The 24,218-nt window shown below is 38.2% G+C and overlaps 1 protein-coding gene across 1 annotated transcript; it reads left to right on the forward strand.

Annotated features, from left to right (window-relative positions):
• Nucleotides 1-83: 83 nt before the first annotated feature.
• LOC593974 (deleted in malignant brain tumors 1 protein) lies at nucleotides 84-24,218 on the forward strand. Its single transcript, XM_030983655.1, has 8 exons — nucleotides 84-216; nucleotides 956-1,114; nucleotides 5,332-5,655; nucleotides 13,161-13,453; nucleotides 18,805-19,018; nucleotides 21,222-21,542; nucleotides 22,576-22,650; nucleotides 24,184-24,218. The coding sequence occupies exons 1-8, from the start codon at nucleotides 84-86 to the stop codon at nucleotides 24,216-24,218; spliced, it is 1,554 nt and encodes a 517-aa protein (XP_030839515.1).

Below are 24,218 nucleotides of genomic sequence, written 5' to 3' on the forward strand. Positions count from 1 at the left end.
TCAAATATGCCAGGTTGTTTTTACAACAGTTGGTAGCTCGGGAGCGAACCATGCCAGGAAATGAATATACACAATTTGCAGAAATGGGATACTTCACCATCCGCCGTGTGGATTCATTCTGGGGTGGAAACTTCTCTGATCAGACCATTGAAAAGTTCCTGATGCGGCAGCTGAAAACATCTAGAGATATGACTCGTGGACGTGGAATCACAGACAGTACATTGGCTATTAAAGTGGGTTCATGCACTTCCTCACTGTGTTCCTACCTGTGATGAACTGGAACAGTTCACCGGAGTACACACTTGTACACCAGAGCAGCATAAAGACATACAGCAGGTCAAGAGACAATAAAGAAAAATGTATCTTTGTTGGATGGCTGCAGGCACATCACCATTTGCTTGATACGAAACCAATTGCCTGGTCTCCTTGTCAACTGGCATCGTCACTGGCTTATCTGTTAATTGTGATTAACCTGTATAAATTGGCCTAGTAGCGGCATCCGAAACGAATGCATGGTTTACAGAATTCAAGCTACGTACATCGTAAGGACAAGGTGAAGACCATTGGTGCCAAGAGTAAGAGAGTGAAAATCAGGGGACAAAGCACATAAGTCAACCCAACACTACTGTTTAACAGAATAACATGTGTCCTGAATAACAACACTGAGATGGAATCGGTCTTTGCTTATGAATATATTCCCACGCACATTCCCTTTCAAAGGTGGGGTGATGCGGAAGCCAACAAAGAAGCCAACGTGCCAGAAATGGTCTCTTTGTTTAAGATGGTGGTCGCCTACTGCACCCTTAAGCATTATGGAGCTCATTTGAAGGTGGTGTTCGATGGATATGGAAGTGCAACTTCGACAAAGGTAGCTGAGCAGAGACGAATAGCCCAAAGATGTACCTCTTTATTTGATGATAATATATTATATGCCAACAAGCACAACCCAAAACAGCTTTCCTTGCCAACAGCAACAATAAGATGAGACTTATACAAACTCTACGTGACAAAATACGTACCGGTATCGAGCAGACAGAAACGGATGCCACTAACCTGATTGTCTCTGCAGCACAAGCAGTAGCAGAGTCAGAACAGGTGCCCGTTGTTGTCGTTGGTAAGGACACAGATTTACTGGTCATGCTATAGTTGCTTCGGCAACCACTTCCACAGATATGCACATGCTATGCCGCAGAATCCTGTCACGTTCTTCAACATTCATGAAATTCAGCACGCCATAGGGGACACTAGAAATTGCCTGATGTTTCTTTAAGCTGTGACAGGGTGTGATACGGTCTCTGCAATCTACCGTCAGGGCAGTCGTAAAACTTTCAATATGGTCCACAAGAAACTTGACTATGGCTTGCTTGATACATTCGCAGTGGAAGCACCCATGACGAGGTAAAAAAAGAGCCGGGAAAGCCTTTATGGGGCCAGCAGTTCTTGATGACTACCGTCACAGCATACAATTAAACGGGCAATTGGTCGCAGTTCTTTCAGTTAAAAAGTTAAAAAATCCATACCGCACCTCTCACAGTCATTATGTATAAAAAGCTTTAGCGACCTTGGTACTAATGTGTCTACATTTTCAGTTCCATCTAATGTTGAGTACTCTTCACGGTTGCACACTGTCAGTCTGATATCGTTGAGGATGATGGAAGCAGCCATATGTGTATGTGGGTGTGTGTGTGTGTGTACTTTATGCATAAGAAGTATTTTTTAATTAAAAGATTGTTGCACTGATATGTATTTCAATGGTGCTTTTCTAGTCTAGACATTTGATTATATTCATTACGTATCTACTTACAATGAGATAAATTTGGAAATAATGGCCATTTTGGGTGCCATTTTGGATTTCGGGAAGGGCTCAAGTGGTTTTACTGCTCCTTGTGTTTCAAAATTTGTTAATAACTATTTGGTTGAGTTCCTTATGCTGAAAAACATATATTTAGACATTTAAATTTGGTATTTGGGTTTTCTCGTTGCAAAGTTAGAAGAAATTCAGGACATGGCGGCCATTTTGGACGCCATCTTGGATTGCGGAAAACGCTCAAGGAGGATTTATGAGGACTTTTAGTATGTTATTCTAGACATATTCCTGGACCTATCCTGAAAAAATCAGCTTGTTACCAAAAATTTCCATGTTAAAACTAATGATCTTGGCCTAATATTATACATGTATACCTCATTAAAGAAATCCAGCCATCTGATTGGTCGAAATTGCATTCATAAACTTTAACTATTCCTTTAAAATTCCAAACCCATGTAATAATTCTAAAAAATAGTTCTAAAATCCCAGTAACCATGGTTACCGGGAAAATAGTTCAGTCTTGGTGAAATACCCATAGGTTGACATGTTAAAAAATGGTCTGAGCGAGCGAGGATACCGTACGTGTGCGATGAATTGGTCGGTAATTTCAATACAATTGAATCTCGATCGATCTTACCGACAATTTTTTCTTGCATTGTTGACATGAAGACGAAAATAAACTTCCTAAAACAACATCTGCCGATAGATTTTGATCTAAGTTCGTGCCAATGCATCGAAAAAGTAAAAGAAGGGCCCGTTTAATGGAGCTGCCGCGAAGTATCCAGCACGCGAAGCCGTTTTCAATCCATTTTAATGTATAAATCAGAGAAAACTACTAAATATGGTAACAGTGCGCGATAGCCGAGCGGTCTAAGGCGCTGACTTTAGTCACATCATCGTTGGTGCGCAAGAGATCTAATCCCCTCATATTATGATTATGAGGTCTAGTTTTAATTTGAATGACCCGATTGCGAAAGAGGTTGCCCATAGACGAAAATAAAACCGCAATTCGCCAAAGAATTCACCTCCCACTCAACATTGGCGAAATTGAATGACCCTTACGCATTTCCAAATTGATTGAACCAAGCTTGAATTTGAATGTTTAGAAAATTCAGTGACTCGAAACGAAATTGAAAGCAACAAGTTTAAAAATGAAACAGGGGAGCAACGAGTGGAGAAAAATTTGCTCGAACATGAATGCACGTTAATGAAATGGATTGCTGCTTTTACGAAATTGGCCGGGAAAACCTATACTATCAATCTAGCTTTGATGCTGGTGTGAAGAAATAAGATTCTTAGGGGGAAAACAGGACATTTATATTATCGGCTTCTATTGAAAGTAAGTTATTTCTGGAGTGAACTTGCCCTTTAATGGTTTTTATAACACTACAGTCTATTGGGGAAAATGATTATGGTAAAACTGGTCCGTCAAAGTTTTTTACTTTTTTGAAGCACTTCATTATAATTTTGAAGCGCAATTATTTTAGGGCTTCAATATTACACCATATCACAGACACTGATAACACGTAGGGGTAGGGCCATGCATCTCAGATTTAACATTGTTAAACGATGCCTTTAATAAATTTAATGGGGGGGGGGGGTAATTCGAAAGGGTTTGGCTAATTGTCCTCAGGAGGGGGGGGGGGAATGAAGTGAGAAGGAGTTACAGGTGATTGTACATATTGTTGATATTAAAGAAGACATACGCATTCACGATAGAACAAAATATGGGAGAGCAGGTTTCTTTTCACAGCTGCTTTGAATGAAAACTCTGAGGGAATATTCGTTTGATCCAAAGGCAGGGAATAATCCATACGTCTTGGCCACTATGTATAATTGATTTATGTGCCGTATCAGTTTTGGAATTGGATTGGAGAAATATATTTGATGGTCTAATTGGATAAAAATGTACGTATTTGTATTATTTAAAAAGGGTTAGTAAGGGCTGGAGGAGATTCGCCGTGGTAAAGACGAAACATAAACAGTGAAGTCTTTAAAAAAGTTAATGTCCGAAATTTAGAAGGTATTCCATTGAAACAATCAAGGGGGCGCTCTAAATCAACAAGAACATTGCAAAAAGACTTGCTTATAATTGTTGATTTATCTTTTTTTTCTCCCTGACTGCTAAGAAAGCATGTGTATATTTGTTAATAAACAACCAAGGGACCGATGGCTCTAGGTCCTCTCCGAGGGACTTGTTAAAGAGGATTAATGCCTTACCAAAGTGCACAAACGTATTGATTTAGTTTCGAACCCTGGACCTCCCTGTTACAAGACCACTGCTCTACCACTGACACACCGCGCCTCCTGCCTTAGCAATTGTTACACATATGTGAGCGATGATATGAAAATTTGTTCGCAATGTAAATCTCCTGTTAAAATGACTAGGTTTCAAAACAGAATATCCACCGACACTTCAAATTGGAATACATTCCAGCTGGGAGATAAACTTGAACATACTTATTAATGATATTGATTCTACGAAATCCATGACCATTGCTTCAATTGGAAGAAAAACAAATACTACTCAGGAATATTTCAAGGCCAGCGATAATAGGTCTTAGCCCGTTATGCAAAGATACTTACTGCTGCGCCCCAAGGGTTAGTGTTTAGGTATATTAGAGGATATATAAAGAAACTTGTCTCTTCGACTGGTTAAATAATGCGTACAAAATGTACGCATTTGTCGCTATATAGGCATGCTGTGCAATAAGGGTTAAATTATGTTTTATAAGCGCATATGTTTTAAAGCTCAGAATTACATCTCTCCACACTACATATCAGAACTTGTTCATCCGTACACACCAAGACGCAACCTCAGATCCTCCTCACGATATCTTCTTTCTGTTCAGCCTACTAACACACAGACATATGACAACAGAGCATTTTCATTCTCCGCTCCTGTACTCTGGAATTATCTACCTTTAGAATTAAGAAAAATTGACTCACTTCCAATGTTTAAGAATGCTCTCAAAACTTATCTATTTTAAAAGTAATTATTATTTGTTGTAGCGGAATATCATTTGATGTAATTTAATTTGTAATTTGTATGTAATAATGCAATTATCGATAATTTGTATGTAATAATTTAGGCCTTATATGTAATTTGTGTGTGATAATTGAAAATTGTATGAATGTAAAAATGTAAAGCGCGGAGACTATTACCTTCGATGATTATTATGCGCTATAAAATCACAATTATTATTATTATTATTTATTTATTTCAGGACAACTCATACTTTCAATGTTTAAAATTCTGCTTTTGACTCACGAGTCCGATAATGCATAATTGACCATACGACGTCAAGCTAGAAAGTGACCCTACTGGATACTATAGTCACACGGCCAGACCGATTCCAAATCAACAGATTCTTGGCCATTTGAGGCTTTGCAATTTCTTGTGAGTGAAGTTTACTCCTTTTTCGGCCTGGTGTAGGTTTCGTTGGTGAGACTGGGGTATCTTTAAAGATGATCATTTGATGCTGCACACGCTAATGTTAATGTTTATTGTTTAATCAATACAGAACCTCTGAGGACCCGTTTGGTTGGAGGAATTAGTGGATCCTTTGAAGGGAGAGTTGAGGTTTACTACCAAGGTGCATGGGGTACAGTTTGTGACGACGGCTGGGATTTAGATGACGCCCACGTCGTTTGTCACACACTGGGATATCCACGTGCTTCGGCTTATTACCACGGCGCAAACTTTGGCGAAGGCACAGGGGAAATTATCCTGGATGATGTGAATTGCGAGGGATCTGAGTCGAACATCGCTTTCTGTCACCACAGAGGTTACCTTACTCACAACTGTGGGCATGCTGCAGATGCCGGGGTCACGTGTGTCGGCACCGGTAACTCAATAAATTTCATTTTCGAGGGTGTTTGACTATGTCGGAGGAAGGGGATGGTATTGATTCTGAGTGAAACTTGTCATTCTTTGTACCCATATGAAGATTCTAGGTCTCGTATTGGTCTAAACTACGCCTTGGGGAAAAAGTGTGTTTATTTTTGATCATGTGACAAACTTTTAACTCATCAAAATTTCAATACATTTTTGAGGCAGGATATAACAAAATATATCTATTTGGCATAGCTCTACATGCGCGCATTATGCAACACGAGGACGGAGTGGTTGCGCGTGAAGTTAACAATGGATATGTTCACTGTACCACATGCCAATATATTTTCATGTAAGCAATGGCTTCGTAACTGTGAGGCCCCAGGATCAAAACCGTGTCGATGTGCTGAGTGCCCTTTTGTGGGGCATTTATGCTCAAAAACTGCATGTAATATACAAATATGCAATGTCTTGAGAGCGGTTCTGGTTAAAACTATGCGCAAGAGGTGACTCCTATAGTACTATTTGCTGAAGGACGCAGCCCCGAAGCTAAGGGTATTATATCCTGCAACAAATTTGATTGGTTGAGAGCTCGTCACGTGACCAGAAATATTTCAACTATTTTAAGGTTGCTCTGAAAAAGTACAATTTGGGAGTAATATTTGGGAGTAGAAGTACTATATGATAGTATTATTATTTTATTTTATTCTTATATAGGATTTCCCGACCATTCAAATTCATTTGTCTTGCGTTCAAATTCGACGGTTTTAGTGCTGTCGGGTATATCTCGGGTTTATATTCCTTTTTCTAGATTTTAAATCTATGAAGTTTTCGTTAGAATCTATGTATGTTTCATTCCAATTAATGAACAAATTGCTTCTTTCGCTATTTGGTCATTCGATTTAGCGCAACACGATTTTCTGACATCGCGACGGTGTACTTTTACTATTCTAATTCATTTGTAGCATTCAAATTAGCAGTTTGTGCACTTAAAGAAATCCTTCGACCAAAATCCTAAATTAAATACAAAATCGGGAAAATTGAATGATAATTGGCATGGCAAAGCTGATCTGCGCTAACTTAAATGCAAAGTAAATGAATTCGAATGACAAACTCGCGAATTTGGCCGGGAAATCCTATATTTAAAAAAAAAAATACTAATAATTGTTTTAATTTTCAATAGTTTTTTTTTATAACAATTGTAATTTTTCATTTTTGTTTCCAGATAAATTTTTGATGCAGGATATAAAAAAAAATTTACCATGTCTTCATTTCGAGGTACTGGTTAAAACTATGGGCCTTGGTGACTCCGTCGGTACCATTTGCTTCGAGGCTACGCCCCTCAAGCAAATAGTACTATTGGAGTCACCTCTTGCACATATTTTTAACCAGAACAGCTTTCAAGACAGTGTATATTTGTATACTATTGGAGTCACCAAGGCCTATAGTTGTAACCAGTACCTCGGAAAGAAGGCATGGTATATTTGTTTTTATATCCTACATCAAAAAAAAAATACAATTTTGGGGAAAATTCTTATCAAAATTTAAAAATTAGAAAAATAATATTCTTTATTAAAAAAAGAATGAAAAAAAAAAAAAATTGAACTCCCAAATAGTACTTCCAAATAATACTCAAGTTTTTCAAAGCACCATTGAAATAGTTAACATATTTCTAGTCACGTGACGAGCTCTCAACCAATCAAAAACCAATAATTTTTGTATGCAGGATATAAATAACATTATATACCTCACTTAAGGAATCCAGCCATCTTATTGGTCGAAATTGGAGTCGTGGGACAAACTATCACTTCCGAGGCGATCTGGATGTAGCTATCTTTCCGAAGCGAAGCTGAGTAAAGATAGCATATACATTTTGATTGCCGAGGAAGTGATAGTTTGCCATCGCCTGAAACCAAAAGGTGATTATTTGCTTTATATTCTACATCGGAAACATTTGGCACTTTTTCCGTCATTTTAGAGCAACAAGTCATCAATTAAAAGCTAGCAAACAGTTTACGATACGTACAGTGTATGCAGTATAGTGGTGTGACCATATTATTGTTCGCGCGTGACGAAAGTTCATGTACTAACACTAAAAGCGCGTAAAGAGGAGAGCAATACGCAGCGTATACAATTAAAGTGCGTTGCCCTGTGTAGATAAGACTTCCATCTTCAGTGAAAGTGCGTTGCCCTGTGTAGATAGTACTACTATCTACATAGGCGCCGAAAGTGGGGGGGGGGGGGGGGGGGGGGGGGGGGGGGGGGGGGGGGGGGGGGGGGGGGGGGGGTTGGGGGGGGGGGGGGGGGGGCAGGGGGGCAGTTTCCCCCCAGTCAAAAAAGTGGGGGGGGGGGCAAAACGCATTTTTGCCCCCCCCCCCCCCCCCCCCCCCCCCCCCCCAAAAAAAAAAAAAAAAAAAAAAAAAAAAAAAAAAAAAAAAAAAAAAAAAAAAAAAACCAAAAAAAAAAAAACGCCCCCACCCCCTCAAAAAAAAAGGAGTAAAAGAGTTAAGATGGTTTGTATTTTATATTTTTAACCCCCAAAAACATAACAATAATAAAAACCTGACTTAAATGACGTATAAAATTCTATTCAAAGAAAAGGAAAGTTGACAGGAATTAAATTTCCTAAACATTGCGCATGCTACCTATATTTATCAATGGAGGTTTCAATAATAGCGATACGCGCATATCGTGGACATATTGTGAGAGAATGGGAAAGCGTGTCTATTTTTTGTTATAGGGGTGAGAAGCTCATGAGCCCCTGAACGCTGGCGTACTGATGCGGGGAGGGGGGGGGGGTAATTTTTATTCGATACCAGTGATTTACAAGATTGAAATGACATGATTTCCGGTATTTTTTTTCAATTTTGTTGTAAGTCATACCTTTTTATGCGTTTGTTGGAAAATTTGAAATTCCCCAATTAACAGTCGGGCGAAAAATATGCTTATTTAGAAGCCTTTATGTCAGAGTATGCAGAACAGCCGGGCTCGGGGGCTCGACCTCACTTTTTGAAAAAGTTTGTTACAGAGAAAAAGAAAGAAAGAGAGAAAGAAAAAATGGGTGACCTGCCAAAGTCACAAATGAGGTATCAAAATATGCTCATCTGACCGTAATTAAATGCCGAAAACCCCAGAGCTTACGGGGGCTCCGCCCCCGCACCCAACCAAGGGCCCTAAGGCGGTCCCCTGTATGCTCATCTGACCGTTATTAAATACCTAAAACCCCTGAGCTTCCGGGTACTCTGTCCCCTGGACCCCACCAATTAAGGGCCCAAAGGGGGGGGGGGCCTGGATGCTAATCTGACCGTAATTAAATGCCTAAAACCTCAGAGCTTACGGGGGCTCCGCCCCCGGACCCCATCAAGTGCCTTAAGGCAGTCCCCTGTATGCTCATCTGACCGTTATTAAATAACTAAAACCCCTGAGCTTCGGGGGCTCTGCCCCTTGGACCCCACCAATTAAGGGCCCTAAGGCGGGGCCCTGGATGCTCATCTGACCGTAATTAAATGCCTAAAACCCTAGACCTTACATAGGGGAACTAGCACTTGCTTTGGCAATATTTTGCTTGTGATGCCGGCTCGTGAAATTCTGTTTATAGCTCGACGCGAGGTTTACTCTCTTGGTCTACCACCCTGGCCATATGTCTTTATAGAGTGGTGAAGCGTGACGTCATCAAAAAAAAATCCCTATAGGAACTCAGTGTTATATTGCTCTGGTTAAATATTACGAGCCAGAGCAATTAACCTTGAGTTCCTATAGGACATCTATTTATTCAGATGGTCATATCTCGGCCAATACTTAACATATTCAATTGGTTTTCGGCATTCGGAAATATTCTTGATGCTCTTTTGGAAAATAAAGAAAAAGATTGAGAAAGTCCAAAAATAGATTTTTATGATGTCACAGCTTCCGTACTCTAATGTAAACAATACCTTAACCAAGCACATACAATGAGAAAAATGCGGGAAGCTAGTTTTAAACAATACTAGGGTTTTTTTTAAACAAAGTACATGTACACAACTTTGCGAAGTGCAATTAGCTAATATGTTTCGATTGGCCAACAGATAATTAGACCTTTATTAGAATTCAAAAGTATTAACAAAGCGTACCAGGGGCGGCAGGAGCTTCTTCCAAAGTTGTGTGTATGTGGGGAAGGGGGGCAGCAAAAAAGGACACTTTCTGGAAAAAGGGGCACCTTTAAAGGGAAACCTCACAGTGAATATACACCATTTTTAGACATTGGTAAATACCCCTAAATCGGCATGGATGTGATTACACTACCAAGGATGACATCAATATTTGATTCTCTTTTTAATTGGCACAAGATATTGCTTAAGCACCATACTTTCTAGTCGGGTGTGATGGTTTGATTATTGATATTCGAGTGAGCGAAGCGAGCGAGCTAAAACAAAATAAAGATTTGTGAGTTCACACTGCGAAAAAAAAACATCTTATAAACAGGACAAAAAAAAAACCTGATAATAATAATAATAATAATCCGGTTTTTTATATAGCGCTCATCACACCGATCCAACGATGTACCTAAGCGCTTTACAGATATATTATTACCCCGGTCATCGGATTCAGGCTTACCCGCACACAATGTGTGCACATTTTCCACTGTAGCGAGCGATGTCTAGGAAAATTTAAAAAAGGGGGCATAAGTCGCTTTAAATTAGGGTTGCATGAATGGACAAAGGAAAATTTGGCACTTATCAAAAGGGAAAAGGACAATTATTTGAAAAGGAAAGGTGCAGGTGTCAAAATAAAGAGGGCAATTATGAGAGGTGAAAGTGGGCCTCTTCTTGCACCTGAAAAGGGACACTCAACAGATAAAAAAGGGCACTTTGTGAGAATAGAAAGGACGTGTTGAAGGTAAAGGGCACCTATCAAATTCTAATAGGGGCATTTATCTCTTGTAAAAATTTGGCATTTAAAACTAGAGGGAACGGGGCTCTTATAAAAAAACGTAAATGGGCACTTATCCACTTATCAGAAGGAAACTTGTGAGAATGGAAATGGGGCTTTTGTTAAAGACAAATGGCACAAATCGGATTTTAATAGGGACACTCATCAGATGTAAAAGTGGGCATTTAGAAAAGGAAAAGGGGCGCGTATCAACATAAAGGAGCACTTATTAGAGGTGAAAAGTCAAATTTAAGAGAAAGGAAGTGATTCGTATTACAAAGGGAAAAGGGCACTTATACAGAATGAAAGAGTGCATTTTTTATAAAGGAGAAGGAGCAAAGTACAAACAAAATGGCAAATTATCAAAGTTAAACAGGAAAAGAGGTTTATTCAAGAAAAGGGGAACAAGTCAGATTTTGTTAGCGGCAATTTTTGTGGGTAAAAAAACGTGCATTTATGAGAAGGAAAAGGGACACTTATGAGAAGGAAAAATGGCACTTTTTAGAAAGGAAAGAGGGTAGGTGTCAAAATAAAAGAGGCACTTATCAGAGGTGAACAGGGGCACTAATCAAAGAAGAAAAAGAGTAATTATCAGAAAGGGTAGGGGGCAATTATTACAAAGTAAAAAGGGGCACTTGTCTGAGTAAAATGTGTTCCTCTCAGATTTGAATAGTGGCATTTACAAAAGATGAGAGGGCACTTATCAGACGTTGTAAAGGGAAAAGGAAAAGCGGCACCTACCAGAGATGAAAAAAAGGCATTGATAAGAATCGAAAAGGAACACGTATTACTAATGTACAGGGCCAGTTGTCGCAGGAAAAGGGGCAATTATCACATATTAATAGGGACATTTATCAGAGGTGAAAAGGGACCTGAAAAGGGAACAAGTGATAGGGATCTTATGAACAAGGAAAGGGGCACTTCTTAGAAGGGGGAAGGGGCAGTACTTACAAAGGGAAATGGGGACTTTTCATATGTAAAAAGAGGCACTTTGGCAGAACCTGAAAAAGTACCCCCACCCCCACAGCATCGCCTCTGAACTCTACTTTGTATGGTAGCCTTTGTGTTGCTTTACAATACTCCATATTCCTTCTTCCCTCTCTCATTTCTTCATTTGCCTAATCGCTTTCCATTTTTCTTTTGCCTGCAATTTTTTTCGCCTATTTGCGAGACGGGATCAGCAGCAGAGTAAGTCGGGTTGAGGTCTAGAAATGTAATTTTCTTATGCATTGTTGCGTTAGCGATTCTACGCCTCTCTCTGCGTAAAGCTTGCCGATCGTCGTAAGAACATCGGCCATTGATCCCCAACCCGTTTTTATCGGCAGTCATTCGCCTATCAACTGGCAACCATTTCTACAAGCGGTCGCAACTTAATTTACGGAAATATTTGAGGATTGGATGATTTTCGTACGACATTCGGCAACCCACTGATCGCTTACTATAGAGTCTTGCAAATTACTTGTCAATAGTTTTGCCTTTTTTTTGGGGGGGGGGGCATGGGCGTTGTCAGAAGTCGACAACCAGTTGTATGTCTCGTATGGCTTAGGCTTAAAGGGCAAAACTATCCTTTGAAATAAGCTTAGTTGTATGAAAGTCGGAAACAAAAAACCCAGAATTGTGAAAGTTTGAAATAAATTGGACCAATAGTAAGGGAGATTATGGCTGTTTGAAAACTGAGATCACTAAACAGGCAAATCTCTAATTGGCAATTTGGTCAGCGGTTTGTGACGTAGTCCGTGGTCATTAATTTTGTATTTCTCCTCGGTGCCTTTTCCCTCGAGGCTCTACTCAAAATGTATTAAAGATAAAGACCAGTTCTAGTCATGTGATTGCATTGTGAAAGAAACGTTGTGGAATCGATCAGAAAAGGTTGACCATCTAGCATATAAGTATTGGTGTGTACTGCAAGGTTCCGGAATCATCGAAATGATAAGAAATTTGACCCAGTCTTGGTAAAGTTACAAGCACTGTACACAGACAGATATTATTGGACTACGCGACACGTGCGCAATATCTGTCAGGTCAAAATAGATATAATATTCTATCTAATATATCAATTAGTAGGCGGTTTCTCGGCAAAATGTATCATTACGTATTAGTCAAAACATATTCTTTCACATGATTGGTAATAAGGGCCTCCAGATTATTTTTGGAGAGGGGGGGGGGGGGGCGTTTCCAAAACTGGTCTTTACCTTTAAGAACAGCCTTTTATTTTAGGTTCTCTAAAAAGAAAAGACCTTCTGAGACGTACATGTTGAGAAACTGACATTTTACGAATGGGAAATTGTCTTACGCTACGTATAAATCAACATATTAAAGTCGTTAACATGCAGAAAGTGCTATAAGACCAAGAAGTGAGCCACTTAGTAGCAGTGAGGCAAAGTGGTCTTGCGGATAAGACTGATCGCTTCACAACGCAATGTATGTATGTATGTAAAGTTACGTTACCGATTCAACCAATTTCAAGTGCTTATATACGTGATAACAACTTTTTTCAAAAATTATTTGTCTACCTTTTTTTCTCTTTAATTTCGTGTCGTTCTACATCGATTTCTGATCATTCTGGCATACATTCAGACCACATTTATAACATTATTTCCTTTGTATCAGTTCCTGTGCGTCTTGTTGACGGGGCTTCAGCCAATGAAGGGCGAGTCGAGGTGAACTACCAAGGATCATGGGGTACAATCTGTAATGACTCGTGGGATATCAACGACGCTACCGTTGTTTGTCGAATGCTGGGTTATCCTGGAGTCTCTTCTGCATTGGTGAGCTTCGGAGAAGCCACAGGTGATATCATTCTCGACAACGTCGGATGTGATGGGTCAGAAACGCACATCGCACATTGCACACATGACGGCTATGAGATTCATAACTGTGGGCATTCCGAAGACGTTGGTGTGGTATGCAGAGAAGAAGGTAAATTTAAGAGACCGATACAATTCCGAAAATTATACGAATACCACAAAACAATATTGGAAGTAATTTAGTACAGACGTGCATTTTAAAATCTCCACTGGCACTGTAATACAGGTGACGACCTAGAGCCCACTCAAAAAAATATGCCTATGAATCATGTCATTTTAGTTTGACTGCACGACATTTATCATTTTATACTTTGAAGTGTTTAGTTCACGCGTTAATAATTCTTATTTAATCATAATGGCTTGTTTTACATGTTACTCTGCTCCCTCAGTAGTGAATATGGACCACTGCTTCATGCATGTCTTGTGAAGGTCCTCACATATGCATACGCCCTATTCGTTAACGGCCAGCCATAAATTTAACCATTTCGTGAAATAATCAAGACTTTTATAAAGTATGAAAATGCATCTACATGCACGTTCAATTCATTTAGCAAACATCAACAAATACATTTTAAGAGAGTTTACGTCGAGTTACTTGTAGAGACCGAGATATAATACTTGTCCAAAGAAGGCAGCTGCACCAATAATGATCATCCATTTTGATACAGATGTTATGTAGTGCAGCTAGGCTTTTATAACAAAATGCCCTAAACAAAGATAAAGATGTTCTGGCGCATATGCAGAGACTACACAGTTTATGCATATATCTCGAATGAAAGAAACTTGTGCTGACCTAATACGGTGCCTACCGACTTCTATTGGACTCGGAAGTGGTATGCAGAATGACAGGATTTGTATGTGTGTGTGGGGGGGGGGGGGAGGTAGCATATTCAAACGACAGGGGCAGTGATTTCTTTCGTTAGCGGAGATGCTCTGGAAAATAATCGAGTCTTCTTAAGAATGATCCAAGTTATGATCTGGGTTACATTTTATTGTGGATGTTCAATTGTAGCATAATGTGAAAGAGGATGTAATTTGAGACACATGTCTGCAAGGATTTTCAAAACGATTGTGTTTGAAGTCGAATATTGATGAAAGAATTCCAAATTTAGGTTTTCTGCGTACAACAGAGAACCCCCAAAATATGTATTCTTTTTAATAATCAATATTTTTTTTTGAAATAGATTTTTGGTGGGAAATCTTTGCAGAATTTCGTCATAAATGACATCCTCTATCACATAATGATACAATTTAAAGGTTATATGTCCCGTTTGCAGCCAACATCAAATTCTGTAGAACTTTCCAGGCATTATGAATATTTCACGTATGTCCTATCTGTGAAATGTAAACTTTAGCAGTGTCCCATTATTTAAATTATGCAAGGAAACCCGTTTACTTGCTAGACTTCCCTGTCAGACACCACTGAGTGACTAGCTGCCCTTTTCTTTCTTTGGTAATAACACATATAAACTGAGCTGTAACAGGTATATGAGCATTTGTCTACATCAATAACTCACTACTTGTAATGGCCAATATTAAACTGAATCTTTTTGCAGTATATAACCTACGACCATTCGGTAGAAGTGTCTGTAAATCAGACTATTACTTAGGTGATTGCTAATGGTCGTTATTTTCCCACAAAAAAGCCATTTTACAACCATTTTGTTTTGAGGGAAGATCTAAATATGTATTGTCTTTTAAATGCCGTTGGAAATTAACCTTCACATTTTTTTGACCTGCAAATGGGACAAAGTACCTTTACCGTGGAGGGGGGCAATATGGCCCCCCTCCACGATTTTTCTGATTGTTCGGGAACGCATATGGATGGCGCCCCGCCGGTCGCTGAGTTTTTTTCTTTCGAGTCTTGCGCATCTTTAAAAAAAATGAAAATCGGACCTCACAGTAACAAGGTCACGTGACCTTTTGTATTTGCATGTCAGCCCGAAAATCGATCATTTTCGTGATTTGTGTACAAAACAAATGGAAATGTCATTTTTCCTAAAAATAGATCAAACATTGGTTATTGGGTCTTGTTTAATATTTAGGTGAATTTTTTGGGAGTCAAATTAGTTGAATTTTAGTAAGAAATGAAATAAAATAACAAACACATTAAAATACAAAAGTTAAAGAAAAACAATGAAATACATAAGAAATTATCAAAACAAGAGATAAAAAAAGAAATAAGCTGGCTCTTCCAATTTTTGTTTGTCGTATTATTATTATAAATGGTCTAATGAATATATGTAGTGAAAAAGAATGCTTAAATATGAATAATATATGATTTATGGGTAAAAATATGATTTTATGACCTTATTTGCATAAATTACTATAAATATGCAAATGCGTGAATTTTTCAAAAAATTGAAATAACTGTTTTGTTCCATACACTTCACTTGACATGCGTGCAAATTTTTACGGAGATCGGCCGTTTTACGGCCGAGATCTTTAGGGGGGCCATAATGCCCCCCCCCCCCGGTCGTATTAAGACCTAAAATAGCCCGGCCTTTTTAGGGTTAAGTGAATTTTCCATCAAATTTTCGGTGAATTGTTGAAAATTGAATTTGCATTGTTCGCTGTTTTCCGACCATTTGCCGGCAGTACTCGTTTTCCTAGGTTGAGTTTGACTTAAGCATAGAGCCACCAACTACCATCCGACACTGGCAATTCGCATGCCAAAAATCCATCATTTGCCTCACATCTGCCATCGGATCTCCGGGACGCAATTTGACTCTTATTTGAACACTTTATTTGACATGCAAACAATGAGAAACATTAATCGATAGGATATGCCCTGTACATATGTGAATACCACATCTAATAATCCCTTACCGTCCACAATTGAACTACAACTTCTGTTAGATCACATATTTATGCCTCCGCCCACCGATGGAGGCATTATGTTTTCGGGTCGTCTTGAGAACTTGATAATAGTATGAATCACTATAGGAAGATAACTGAATAAATTTCGGAATAAATACACTGTTGGTCATGAAGGTGGAATTAATATTTTTACCCCAATGCGTGGAATGATTTTGACAATGATTTATTCCTTAAAGATCTAGCACCCAGGATCAAAACCGTGTCGATGTGCTATATTAGTGCCCCTTTATGCGGCATTAATCCTCATAACTGTCAGTTATGACTCAAGGGCGTAAGTCTCCTAGTTGATTAGCATAGTAGCCTACACATGCTGTAACAGTCTCCCAAAATAAACACTCTCAAATTATTTTTCAATAAAATCTGAGAATGTATACTATTATCTAGATCTACATATTGCTCCGGTTGTCTCATTTTCGCCAGCACAAACGTAGCTAGTTTGCGTATATAGCAGACGGCAATCGGCGGATCAGACGACACTTGATTGTGATTTTGTATGTGAGATTGCTTTGCTAAATATAAAATACAAGAACCTTTTCCATATCTTTAAACTATCATTGATATCTGATAATTAAACAGTTAGTAAAATAAACCTACCAAACTACATAATACAATGAAATACTTGATTGAAAGTAGGGGAGTTTGATGTGGTGCACAAATGGACCCCTCACTTAATAATCGAATAGTCTATGGTGTTCATTAATATTCATTTTTTTGCTTACCTCGGCAAAATGCTTGTCTATACTAAATGGAAAAGTACGGTGGGGGGTTGGCTAAAATGGACATAATGAACCAAGCAGAACTGATCTATGATAATTCATGCTTGTTATCCTTCGTGTGCTTGACTTATACCTAACAATTGGTAAATTGCGTCCAAAGTTCGACTTGTTGCACATGTGTTATATATGCAATGGCGAGCTGGCGACCTATTTTGACCAAATTACGGTGGGTAAACTTTCAAAAGTCAATGGGACATGGGGGTTACAATGAAAGAGCTAGTGATAACGGACGTCGGGGTGGATGTGCTTTTCGTTAAAAAAAAGAAGAAGATTTTTGAACGATTTTTCGGGTAAAAGTCCAAAGGCTTACATGTTTACAGGCTGCTGGACTCTGACGATAGGGGGCGTTGTCAAATGAGACTAAACGAAGCTATATGTTAGCAATAAATCATTGTGAAAATCATTCCATAAATTGGGGCTTAAAATAATTATTCCACCATTAAGACCAACAGTGTAGATCAGAGGTCCAATGTCACAGAGGTCAACTTTTGGAATTCCGGCTATTAACCTCTTTATCGCGCAATCTCTAGAACCACTTGGGATATGAGGTTAAAAACTGCAAATACCAATACAAAAATACAAATATACACTGATTTCAAGAGGGTCTGGTAAAAACTATGGGCTCAAGGTGACCACTCCAATGACGCTATTTTGCTGAGGGGCGCATGCGCGCGCCAGCAGCTTTGTAGTCACGGACTCAGGTCCCATAATTTTGATCCAGAGACTCGAACAAAAACAGAATAGTTTTGTTTAATATACTCCATTGACATATTCATTGTTTATTGATTGATTAAAAGGTTTATACTCTGCTGTTGTTCTGATTGTCGTTCGTGGGAAATGACCTTTGCAATATTGATCGTTAATTTTTGATCGATTTTTGAGCCATCGTTAATCGAGCCGTAAATAGGCGTACTATTTACGGCTAGGGGAGCTGTAAATAGTTTTCATGCAAAATAATGTGTTTATTTGTGATCATGTGACACATTTTTAACCAATCAATGGAAAAAAATATATGAATGACGTATATGATATGTATTACCATTGGGAGACAATCTGATTAAATTGTTGGTAAGTAGGTCAATTTTCAAAGGTCAAACGGACCAATTTTGGAAATTAAAGTTGTTACCCTTATCACAATATGTCGTGAATTTCTTGAGTTATATAAAAGCTTTAAATGTATGTTGGTGGTGGTTATTTTACCTGACTGCTAAGAAAGCATTAATGCTTGTTAGTAAGCAACCAGACGGCCGACGGCTTTAAATCCTCTCCTCTCCGGACACTAGCGCATCGACTTGGTTTCGAACGCGGGTCGCCGGATTACGAGACCACTGCTCTCCCGACTGTGCTATCGCGCCTCCTCACTGAGCAATCGCGCCTCCTCACATGGTGAGATTAACACTATAGTTAAAGACGATCAAATTAAATTTTGGGGTTAGTAGGTCAAGATTAAAGTCGTAATTTGACATTTAATGTAGGCTTTTTGTTTTCATCTCGATATGTCACAGATAATTTCATTCAATTCCTACAATGAATAAAGGGTGTAGGCATACTAGAGACGCAGTTGCATTTGTCTTGTTTTACAACTCAAGGGTGTATAAACAAAAGTGGAAAGATATTTTGTTACTGCTCTTGCAGGAAGAAAATCTCGCAAAGAGTTACTAATTATTCAAATAGCAGCTTGGGGATTTTTGCACAAGAAATATTTATAGTAGCAGTAATAAAGTCGCCAGTCCCTCTTACATGGGCAACTTATTGTCAACTTGTTGTCAATTGATTTAAGATGATCTTCAGGTTCGTTTGGTCGGTGGAAGATCTGACAAAGAAGGCCGCGTTGAGATTCTTTACCTTGGTACTTGGGGGACAGTGTGTGATGACAACTGGGACCTAAATGACGCCAACGTCGTTTGCAGAATGCTCGGCTACGAACGGGCGGAGAACTTCTCCTGTTGCGCTGCCTTTGGACTAGGACCTGGGCCTATTGTCCTTGATGAAGTGGAATGTGAGGGTACGGAACCAAACATAGGCCATTGTCGAAGAAGTGGATATGAAAACCATGACTGTGATCACTCGCAGGACGTTGGTGTCTCATGCATCGAATATGGTAATGGTTGTAACACAACACAAAACAACAAAATCACAACAATATAAATATGTTACTAGCGATCATTGTTTCTTTGATTATATCAAAGTTTATATTTTCGAAAGAGATAAATAAGTTTCTTTAATGCAAAGGACTTCTTCTAAATAATTATGTACTGTATTTGAAACTAAAGGCGTATGCACGTTATATAAAACATCGTGTACGTTGTCCTAAACAGCATTTTTGTGTTTTTTTCTGGGAAAGATTTCATTTAGGAAATACGAATTTAAATGTTCCCAACTGAGCATGGTGTTCGAAACGTAATGACCCTTCTCTTAGTCCATAACTTACATTCCTTTTAAGTACTCATTGCAATATAGTTCCTTAAACGTACCTGTTTCACCATGCGAACCTACAAAACCCATGCTCTGCAATTAATGATCGAAACGAATATAGCTCCCATTCGACAACAACAAGTTTGTTACACCTTTTTTCAGAATTCACTTGACAACAAAATTATAGCCAACTTTGAGTACTCAAAGTGAACTTGCATTTCAACAAAAACGTATTAAAACAAAACTTGTACACTCAGCAAAAAGAGAAAGAGGACAATCGTTAAAGTTCAACATTTTATCTACCTTATTCCTTGCCCATTTTTTTTTAAATTGCACTTATTTTATAGAATTTTTTCAACAACACAATACAAGTAACAAAGTATGAAGGTTTTGGTTCGATTTGTTTGTCCCTTTTTTCATTATCGCGATATCACAAGAACTACTTGAGATATGAACTTAAAACTTGATAACAGTATGAATCAATTAGGAATATAATCTAATTAGATTTTGGAGTAAACAGATTCAAAGCAACTTCTGGAATTCCAGCTATCAACTTCGGTTTGGTGCAATCTCTAGAACCATTACAGATATGGTGTTTTAGTATACACATATACACTGTCTTGAGATGTTTTGGTTGAAGTAGACATTGATTCAAATAGATATTGTATGTCAAATGAAAGCTCATGGTCTAAAGAAAGTGAAAAGTGTCATATATTTTCCCTAAAAACACATATGTGACCACAATCAGACATTTAACATTGATTCTGGGAATAGTACCCCCCAAAACGAAACCGAAATCATCCAAATTGGGCGGCTTCGATGGTGACGTAGGCGATTGGGGTGGTTTTGTAGGTCAGTGTGATTTGAGTACGAATGATTACCGGCAATATATAGTTATTACTTACATATTCTGTTAATTTTCATTGACTTCTATAATCTGTGTATTTTCTTTCGTCGGTTGTATGTAATAAGCAACATTAGACTTTCTTTCTTTTTATTTTATCTTTATTTTATTCAAGGAACATACATGCAAAACAATCTAAACATGCAACAAAATTATACGGTAAGAACCTTAGACTCCATGTATAGTACGAGCTTTTGTTTGTTTATTTGTGTAATTTTGGTGAGAAAATGATTGATTACTAATTCATGATTTCTTGGTTGTTACGACTTAGGTAAGTATAACAACAATCTAGAAAAATATTTTCTAAAAAATTATTGAGGTCAACAGCTTTCCATTTAAATTAACTTACATTTTGGTTGAAGGGTTTAATACTTCAAAACTATTGGCAAAAGGTGACTCCGATATCAATATTGGAGTCACCGAGGTCCATAGTAACCAGTACCTCGAGAGGAAGGCAGGGTGTATTTATTATTATATCCCAAATCACAAATTTATAACCAAACAGAATAACTCACCTTTACTTACTCTGTATTGAGGTTTCCAACATGTTTTCCAATGGATCCAAATGTATCTTACCATAACTCGATCAAGTTCTAACGTCAACGATTAACATAGTTTACAGTGTCTAAAACATTCAACGAACAATGTTTCAAACATATTTATACCCTCCAATGTTTCATCTTGTCTACTTGTTGTAAAAATTCACCACAAAGCCACTAAGATGTACCTGTTGTGGATGATGAAAATCTCTCAAGGAGTTAGTAGTTCTTAAGAAAGAAAAAGTTTTTTTATTTTCTTTCTTTCATACAACCAATATTAATAGAATCAGTAAAAGTGTCGCTAGTCCCTTTTACGTAGGTATCTTGATATTGTTGTCACGTGATTTCAGATGATCTTCAGGTTCGTTTGGTCGGTGGAAGATCTGACAAAGAAGGCCGCGTCGAGATTCTATACCTTGGTACTTGGGGGACAGTGTGTGATGACAACTGGGACCTAAATGACGCCAACGTCGTTTGCAGAATGCTCGGTTACGAACGGGCGGAGAACTTCTCCTGCTGCGCCGCCTTTGGACTAGGACAAGGACCTATTGTCCTTGATGAAGTGAAATGCGAGGGCACTGAACCAAACATAGTCCATTGTCGAAGAAGTGGCTATGAAAACCATGACTGTGATCACTTGCAGGACGTTGGTGTCTCATGCATCGAATATGGTAATGGTGGTTTAAACACAGCACAAAACAGCAACATGAATATATTACTAGCAATACATTTCCCTTTAATATTGAAGTTAAATTTTCTGAGGAGATAAATCAGTTTCCGTAATGCTAATGACTTCTTAAAGACAATCCTGCATTCAAAATTGAAGGTTTATAATTTTTAAGGAAACACCGTGTACGTATTATTAAAAAGAGTTTGTGGATCTTTCGGCAAGATTGCTAAACCCCCCCCCCCCCCAAAAAAAAAGAGAAAACGACACTTTTTTTTGGTTCTCTTTAATTCAGGGCCCTAGTGGGCTGCCGAACCGCATATGGGCCACCATCCGTGCTTCATTCCGTGTTACGGTTAAACGTTACATCTATTTCCACCCCCCCCCCCCCGGCGAGTGAATTATCATTCTAGTTGAATTATGAACGGTCGCATAACGAGCTCGACTAATACATGAACAAGAAATGGTCTGTAACTGATATAATAGTATACACATAATGATGCACACGAATTAGTTCATTTTACGATCTATCCGCCCTCGAGTTCGAGCTATATACATCTATCGTATTTAAAGACATTGGGTATATTTTTCTAAGATTCCTTAACAAATCCTTGATTTAGCTCATGCTGCAATGATAATTACAAACATTTAGGTCAAACATGAACCCCATGACTTTCACAAGCCGAAAAAATGAGCAAGGAATAACAAAGTTCTGTTTGTTTAAAGTGATGCTTGAATTTCCATAATTTGATTTAAATAGTTCGTTTTCACTGGCTGCCTGCCGTAGCAACAATCAGAATTGACAAAGGACTTAACTCCGTTTCATTGACAATCCGCCATGCATTAAGTCTTTCGTCTATGGCTGATTGTCAATGAAACGTAGTTAAGTCTTTTGTCAATTCTGCTTATTGCTACGGCAGGCAGCCAGTGAAAACGAACTGTTTAAATCATATTATGGAAATGCTTTTTGGTCTCCTTATAGGCCTAATCAGTCATGCCTAGTTTATATTAATTCATTGAATTCATTCAATTAACAGAAGTGGACCAGGAATCATCTACGAAATTGACAACTGACGGCAGTAAAATGGGTCAATCCCGGCCTGCCAGACATGGTAAGTTTAATTGCAAGTTACTATTAGCCTTCAAAATGTTTATTTTGTAGATATAATTGTATACTAAATTTCCGTTGATTTTCATTTTCTTGGACAGAGTAATGTATTAAGTTATATGTCAGAAACACGATCGTTATTACTCCAGATTAATCACCCCAAGATAATTAATAGACAAGTTTTATACCAAGATATTCAAATTGATGGATGTTTCCTTCCTGTTTACCTAGTGACGAGTTATTCCTTTAATTAAAGGAATAGTTGAGTTTTGCTGCAGAGGGCGCTACACACAATAATCTTCTGTGAGATAATGAAAACCTGAGTGTCAAATTCGAAAGAATATACAGTTTTAATGACATAATCATCTTTATTTGATAAAAATCGATTTAGAGACGGCTGAAATATCCATAAATATAACCATTTCTAATATTTGTGGTGCCCAACAATAGGTGATTTTGAACCAGCCGTTGAAAAACGAGATGTTTTATACGTTTTATTCCAGCCAATGTCAATATTGGCTTTTTCGTGTTGGTTAGGAAACGCACAACCAGCCGGCCCGTGTATTGTCATTATTAATTAATTATTGAATTAAACGGTCACCGTAATATTTTGAAAGTGGAGCTGAATTGGTATGATCGTATTCAATCTAAATTCACACATTTTGGGGTTTATTAAAAACTACCTTCATAGCACTTTGAGGTTCTAAAAGGGCACTAGAAATGTCATAAATAAGAAGAGCAATAACTATGTACTTTGAAGGCATTTGCGGTCTTAAACAACTTCTCAACTATCCCTTTAACATGTTGTTAATGAATGGACGATACTCGAAATCCAGTCTGTTTATACTAATTCGTCACTGTTTTCACGAAGTGACGGTAGTGAAAAAAATTGCATTCACTTTGCGTTACGATTTTCCTCACTACCGTCACTTCGTGAAAACAAGGACGAATTGTTGCTATGTCGGGTAAGCATCGGGCAAGCTTTCGGGTTGCCAAAACAACCTTTGTTTAATGCCTAGTGCGTTACTTCATGATGAGCGTGCGTGCATGAAAACCACGTATTGCGTAATCTGAATTTGATTGCTATTGAAAATACGAGGTTGAGGTAATAAACTTCTCCTCGAAGTGATTTCATGTAGGTTTCTCCCATCATGGCCAGTGTATTATTGACACCGGTCAGTGACAGAAATAGTGAACGTTCACTTGACAAGGTTTAATTGGGACTTTCTAGATATAAAAAATATAAGTATACGAGATTTGTTTCAATACTAAGGGAATGACACCACAAACTCGTGACAGAGTTGCCATTTTGCCGTCTTTTGTCGATGGTGAGGTCTGATTTCGTTAATTTATGAATAGAAGCTTGTATTTAAGACCTATTTATTTTTTCGATAATATTGTGTTAACTGTGCTTGTTTTTAAAAAGGTGCATTATATAAACTTCAAAGTAAGAAAACATACAGAGGGAAAAAGGAGAGAGTTCCAAGGAAACATTTTTGTGTAGTTTATTGAAACACATTGTTTTTTGACATTTCAGACATTGATAGATTATGTCTCTATGAAGAGAATTAG

The sequence above is a fragment of the Strongylocentrotus purpuratus genome, unplaced genomic scaffold, assembly GCF_000002235.5.
Source record: "Strongylocentrotus purpuratus isolate Spur 01 unplaced genomic scaffold, Spur_5.0 spur5_scaffold_13, whole genome shotgun sequence".
Classification (NCBI taxonomy): domain Eukaryota; kingdom Metazoa; phylum Echinodermata; class Echinoidea; order Camarodonta; family Strongylocentrotidae; genus Strongylocentrotus; species Strongylocentrotus purpuratus.

Excerpts from the sequence above, each read along its gene's own strand:
- LOC593974 (XM_030983655.1), top strand. The coding sequence starts at position 84 with ATGGGATACTTCACCATCCGCCGTGTGGATTCATTCTGGGGTGGAAAC. Across the intron at positions 5,656-13,160 it reads GGTCACGTGTGTCGGCACCG|TTCCTGTGCGTCTTGTTGAC; the intron begins GTAACTCAATAA and ends CCTTTGTATCAG. Across the intron at positions 13,454-18,804 it reads ATTCCGAAGACGTTGGTGTG|GTTCGTTTGGTCGGTGGAAG; the intron begins GTATGCAGAGAA and ends GATGATCTTCAG.